The 6,794-nt window shown below is 40.3% G+C and overlaps 1 protein-coding gene across 4 annotated transcripts in view; it reads left to right on the top strand.

The window, feature by feature from the left end:
• The window catches only part of GRIA2 (glutamate ionotropic receptor AMPA type subunit 2), a 113,019-nt gene that overhangs the window by 102,866 nt on the left and 3,359 nt on the right, over positions 1 to 6,794 (top strand). For all 4 annotated transcript variants that reach the window (XM_077814478.1, XM_077814479.1, XM_077814480.1 and 1 more), the window contains one exon: positions 6,478 to 6,725. In XM_077814478.1, the coding sequence (XP_077670604.1) occupies positions 6,478 to 6,725 (248 nt within the window). The remainder of the gene's footprint in view (positions 1 to 6,477; positions 6,726 to 6,794) is intronic.

Here is a 6,794-nt window from a genome sequence, read left to right on the forward strand (position 1 = left end):
CCATCAGCAAGGCACCTATGGTTTAGGCAGCGCTGATAAGTGGATCAAAAGTGCCCCCCGCCCGCAATAGGACAGTTGGTGATGCAGAAAGCAGAAGAACTGGTGGCCCAGGGCATTACTGACTTCAAGGCCAGAACTGGCCAGTAACCAAGAGAGAATTGTTTTAAAGAAAATGTGTGGAGAAGCAGAAGATACAGACATTAAATCATGTGAAGAATGGTTAGAAAATGAGTGGATCGAAATGAGACATAACTTCACTGAAGAAGACATTTGGAATGCAGGTGAAAGTGGAATTTACTTTCAAGCCCTGCCTGATGGAACTTACCTTTAAATCTGAAAATAAAAAAAAAAAAAGGGGAAAAAAGTCTAAGGAAACAATTACTTCTCTGTTCATCTGTTCCGTGACTGTTAAGTAAAAGGATCTTTTCATCAACAGGAAAAGTCAAAACCCATGATGTTATAAAAATGTGAGACATCTTCCAGTTTGCTATGCTGCCAATGCATCTGCCTGGATGATGGGGTATCTATTGGGTGAATGACTGAAGGACTGGGATTGAAAGTTGGGTCAGGAAAGGAGAAAAAAAATTGCTACTTGTGTACAACTGCACAGCCCACGCGATGAAAGATGTAGCACTGAGGAATATCCTACTTAAATTCCTACCGAAGACCACAACTTCTATCCTTCATCCATGTGATCAGGGAATTATCAGAACCGCCAAGGCGTACTTTCACAAGCAAATAGCTCACACAGTATTGCACCACATTGACGATGAGAACAACAAAGCTACCGCTGTGGAAATTGCCAGGAAGGTCAGTCTTTTAGATGCCATTCTAATTCTTGCAAACGCCTGGTCTGACTTCGAAGCTTCAACAATCTGGAATTGCTGGGGAAAAAAAGGAGGTCTGGTCACAGCACCCATTGAGGAAGTAATTGTTGAGCCACCAAGAAAACTCAATTCACACAAATTTGAAGTGTGGCTAGACATCGATGACAATGCTTTTGTTATGCAACCTGTCTCTGATGAGGACATTGTGACTGAGATCAGACACCAACTGGAAGTGACACCTGAAAACAATGCAGTGGTGGACTCTGATAATGGCGAGATAATTGTCTCATCCTTGATCCAAATGAAGGCTGTCATGAAAACTCTGACAAAAGACCTATTGTCCAGGGGCTTCAATTATTTTAACTTCCTATGTCAGCTTGAAAAGGATGTTGTGGATCATGCAATGACTGATCCAGGGAACACTGGACAAGTTGGTACCACTGCATTGTGCATGCACAGTGCCAGACATGCCACTCCAGTGACAGACAGCGACACTCTGAAATAAATATTAATGTGAGTCAATACTGTTATAAATGGTGTCTCACATTTATATTTATGCTATAAAAGTCAATGTAATGCACTTTCATATGTTATGTTTCTTCCAGTTCATTTGAGAGATTTTTAAAATTTGTATCTTCGAATCTTTACCTAAAGAGAGAGATAGTTCTGCTAAGTTACACTTTGTTTAATGTTATAAAATGTTGTACAGTCTTAATAATTGCCTTAATAAAAGCACCAGCTAAATGATTTGGTGATTTAAAAAAAAAAACGATAGCCTGTTGCTCAGTTAGAATGTTGGTATGTTTTTTTCCATGTTGAATATGTTTAAAGTCTACAGAATTTAATTATGGTAAATGAGATGTTTCTCTATTGGATACAAAAATTGGTGGTTTAAAACATAAAAGTCAATTTCATCCATGTCATCTGCGTGTAAGAGTCAACCGCTTATAAGAAATCATCTGAGATGGATAAAAGGAGTGCACTGTACCATATAGCAGAGTTCTTCTTGACCTACTGCTCACAAATCGGGAAGAATTAGTAGGGGAAGCTAAAGTGGATGAGAACCTGGGAGGCAGTGACCATGAGATGGTCGAGTTCAGGATCCTGACACCAGGAAGAAAGGAAAGCAGCAGAATACGGACCCTGGACTTCAGAAAAGCAGACTTTGACTCCCTCAGGGAACTGATGGGCAAGATCGCCTGGGAGAATAACATGAGGGGGAAAGGAGTCAAGGAGAGCTGGCTGTATTTTAAAGAATCCTTATTGAGGTTACAGGGACAAAAAATCACAATGTGTAGAAAGAATAGAAAATATGGCAGGCGACCAGCTTGGCTTAACAGTGAAATCCTTGCTGATCTTAAATACAAAAAGAAGCTTACAAGAAGTGGAAGATTGGACAAATGACCAGGAATGAGAGAAAAAATATTGCTCGGGCATGCAGGAGTGAAATCAGAAAGGCCAAATCACACCTGGAGTTGCAGCTAGCAAGAGATGTTAAGAGTAACAAGAAGGGTTTCTTAGGTATGTTAGCAACAAGAAGAAAGTCAAGGAAAGCATGGGCCCCTTACCGAATGAGGGAGGCAACCTAGTGACAGAGGATGTGGAAAAAGCTAATGTACTCAATGCTTTTTTTGCCTCTGTCTTCACGAACAAGGTCAGCTCCCAGACTACTGCACTGGGCAGCACAGCATGGGGAGGAGGTGACCAGCCCTCTGTGGAGAAAGAAGTGGTTCGGGACTATTTAGAAAAGCTGGACATGCACAAGTCCATGGGGCCAGATGCGTTGCATCCGAGAGTACTAAAGGAGTTGGCAGATGTGATTGCAGAGCCATTAGCCATTATCTTTGAAAACTCATGGCGATCAGGGGAAGTCCTGGATGACTGGAAAAAGGCTAATGTAGTGCCCATCTTTAACAAAGGGAAGAAGGAGGATCCTGGGAACTACAGGCCAGTCAGCCTCACCTCAATCCCTGGAAAAATCATGGAGCAGGTCCTCAAGGAATCAATTCTGAAGCACTTAGAGGAGAGGAAAGTGATCAGGAACAGTCAGCATGGATTCACCAAGGGCAAGTCATGCCTGACTAATCTAATTGCCTTCTATGATGAGATAACTGGTTCTGTGGATGAAGGGAAAGCAGTGGACGTGTTGTTCCTTGAGTTTAGCAAAGCTTTTGACACAGTCTCCCACAGTATTCTTGCCAGCAAGTTAAAGAAGTATGGGCTGGATGAATGGACTATAAGGTGGATAGAAAGCTGGCTAGATTGTCGGGCTCAACAGGTAGTGATCAATGGCTCCATGTCTAGTTGGCAGCCGGTATCAAGTGGAGTGCCCCAAGGGTCGGTCCTCAGGCCAGTTTTGTTCAATATCTTCATAGATGATCTGGAGGATGGTGTGGATTGCACCCTCAGCAAGTTTGCAGATGACACTAAACTGGGAGGAGAGGTAGATACGCTGGAGGGTAGGGATAGGATACAGAGGGACCTAGACAAATTGGAGGATTGGGCCAAAAGAAATCTGATGAAGTTCAACAAGGACAAGTGCAGAGTCCTTCACTTAGGAAGGAAGAATCCAATGCACCACTACAGACTAGGGAGTGAATGGTTCTGCAGCAGTTCTGCAGAAAAGGACCTAGGGGTTACAGTGGACAAGAAGCTGGATATGAGTCAACTTTGTGCCCTTGTTGCCAAGAAGGCCAATGGCATTTTGGGATGTATAAGTAGGGACATAGCGAGCAGATCGAGGGACGTGATCATTCCCCTCTATTTGACATTGATGAGGCCTCATCTGGAGTATTGTGTCCAGTTTTGGGCCCCACGCTACAAGAAGGATGTGGAAAAATTGGAAAACCTCCAGCGGAGGGCAACAAAAATGATTAGGGGACTGGAACACATGACTTATGAGGAGAGGCTGAGGGAACTGGGGATGCTTAGTCTGTGGAAGAGAAGAATGAGGGGGGATTTGATAGCTGCTTTCAACTACCTGGAAGGGGGTTCCAAAGAGGATGGCTCTAGACTGTTCTCAGTGGTAGCAGTGTCAGAACAAGGAGTAATGGTCTCAAGTTGTAGTGGGGGAGATTTAGGTTGGATATGAGGAAAAACTTTTTCACTAGGAGGGTGGTGAAACAGTGGAATGTGTTGCCTAGGGAGGTGGTGGAATCTCCTTCCTTAAAAGTTTTTAAGGTCAGGCTTGACAAAGCCCTGGCTGGGATGATTTAATTAGGGATCAGTTCTGCTTTGAGCAGGGGGGTGGACTAGATGACCTCCTGAGGTCCCTTCCAACCCTGATATTCTATGATTCTATGATATTAGTGTATTCCCTATGTTTGAATCTATATTTCTTTTCAATATATAATCATATATTTCCAAACATTTCCTCTTGGAATAATTAAAATAAAAATAGAATAATAACTAGATGGTATTTTTCCACTTATATCAATATTTGATTGTTCGCAAATTGGTAAGATTCATTTATTGTTCTACTTTACTAGTTGTAGGTAGCAGTAGCAATTTCTATCCTTTTTGTAACATGGAAGGTCAAAAATATAATTCTACAAACCATATTCCACAGATGAAGTTCTGCTTCATGTAATATCAGATCACATTTTAGCACAGTTTTGATAGACTATGGAGCTATTTCTGTAAATGACATAATAACGACATCATCCCATTTTAAGAACAAAATGGAGAGGTTATCTGATGTCCCACAAAATGAATAGATAGTTAATTAATTTGATAAAGTGCTGCATAATTTAATTTCTTAATGAATATCATTGGAAAGAGCCCTGTTTAATTAAGGCAATATTTTACATGTAAATGGGGGGTGTACTTAGCAAAACGAATAATTTTGATAGGTATGCTTCCCAGTGAAGACGTGATATTCCCAAGGCACTTTTTAGCTTCTGAGAGATTTTCAGGTCACGTTTTTTTTTAATACAAGAAGGAAAAATCATATATAAGAGAGTAAGTGTATATACCATAGCTTTGTCTGTGCTGTAGCAATGGGATTGATCACAACATCAGAAGTACCTTTTACAGTTAGATTAAAATATTTTATATATTCACCAAGACATAATACTATACTAGAGCGGTGAACTATAGTAACTGGAAAGATTCTTGGTGATTTGTTCCAACGCAGTTTTATTCTTTATTATCTATTAATGTAGCAGTTCTTCAATGGGTTCATTCTTCAGACCGCTTAGTAAGTGAGATCCTTTTATGGTGCTTCTGCCCTCCTTCTCTTCAGTGGCATTAAGGAAACAGTATATGCTATTGGATCTGTTCCTAATGGGTGGGTAAATACCCAGCTTGTCCTCTGATCACCCAAAATTCAGATGTATTCCACTTCCCAAAATGTTTTGGTCCATCTCCCCTAAATGTAATGTCCCTTTACTGATAGACCTCTTTCTGCCATCTTTACCCAGGAAAGTAGCCCCACTGACTGCTCACATGAATGAAAGTTGCTGGTTGTGGCCATTAATCAGCCAAGAATAACACCTGGATTAGTTTTTTGAAGCATGTAGACAATATTTTGAAAACTCTTACAATTTGGGAAAACTGGTTTCATTAACAACCTCACTTCTGTTTTGAAGATTTTTGGATGTCTTGGTGTGGGCCATTTCCTTAAATAAGTGAGACTGAATAAAGTCTAAATATCATCAGTGGAGTAATAGAAAAGCCCTACATTGCACTATTTTTGTTCTGTGGTCAAAATCTTTGGGACTGCCTTGCTCCTTGTGCAGTCATTTCCACCTGTGCAAAGTGGGGTGTAAAATGCTACCCAATCCAAATTCTTCATTCACTTGCATCAGTAGAAGTGATTTATACCCACTTTGCACTCACTTTGTATGTAAATTACTATACAAGGTCAGGAGAATCAGCACCAGATGATATTTCATGATTACAAGTGCCCTTTGGGACTCATCCACGATTCCTTTCAAGTTTCTTCCTCTTTGACTGCACCATTCCCAATAACCAAATACAAATACCAAACTTGATTTAGCTAAACATTCTTTCCAGGCAAGAAAGTAACTCGACTAAACCAGAGGGATTTTTGTTTTCTAAAGCAAAAGGAACAGGACCCTGCAAGCTACAAAGAAAAACAACTGGCTCCAGTTACCTCACTTTTTCCTAAAAGGGAGAAGAGAATACAACTTCTATGACTCATTTCAATTATGTGCCATACTGTGTATCGCCACTAAAGAGGAATTTGACACAGTGATCTAATTGTCCATGTTATCTTTGGATTTCATAGCAATGTTAGCATCTTCCTTTGAGTGATTTAACATTTTCTAGTGGCTCAAGGACATATTTTCAACTTGTTATACCTGATTACTATATTCAACAGTGGAGAACTCATTAGTGGAATGAAGATTTTCTTTTTAGAGTTGGAATCTCTGTTGAAAAGTTTACTGCAGTTCTACTATATCTTTTATTTTCATCTGAAGTGTATGAAATCATTGGTAGAAGTATAAGCTATATATGAAATGATAGCAATAATAATAAATCAATCGGAAAAAAATGCTGGTTTTATAATCCTTCAGCACTGAGTTTTTTGATTTATACCAAGAATAACATAACCTGCGTTTTCTCACATGCATGTTTAGTGTCTTCTGTGGAGAGAAGTTAATTTGGCTTTTTATTTTCTCTGCAGAGATCTAAAATTGCAGTATTTGACAAAATGTGGACCTACATGAAAAGCGCAGAGCCATCTGTGTTTGTCAGGACTACAGCAGAAGGGGTAGCCCGGGTACGGAAGTCCAAAGGAAAATATGCCTACTTGCTGGAGTCAACCATGAATGAGTACATCGAACAAAGGAAACCCTGTGACACCATGAAAGTTGGTGGGAATTTGGATTCCAAAGGCTACGGGATCGCCACACCAAAAGGATCCTCATTAAGGTGGGTGGAATAGTATAACAATATGCTAAATGTTGTTATAGTATCCCACCTACCCTGATGTATCTTTAC

This window comes from Eretmochelys imbricata, chromosome 4 (assembly GCF_965152235.1).
Source record: "Eretmochelys imbricata isolate rEreImb1 chromosome 4, rEreImb1.hap1, whole genome shotgun sequence".
NCBI lineage: Eukaryota > Metazoa > Chordata > Testudines > Cheloniidae > Eretmochelys > Eretmochelys imbricata.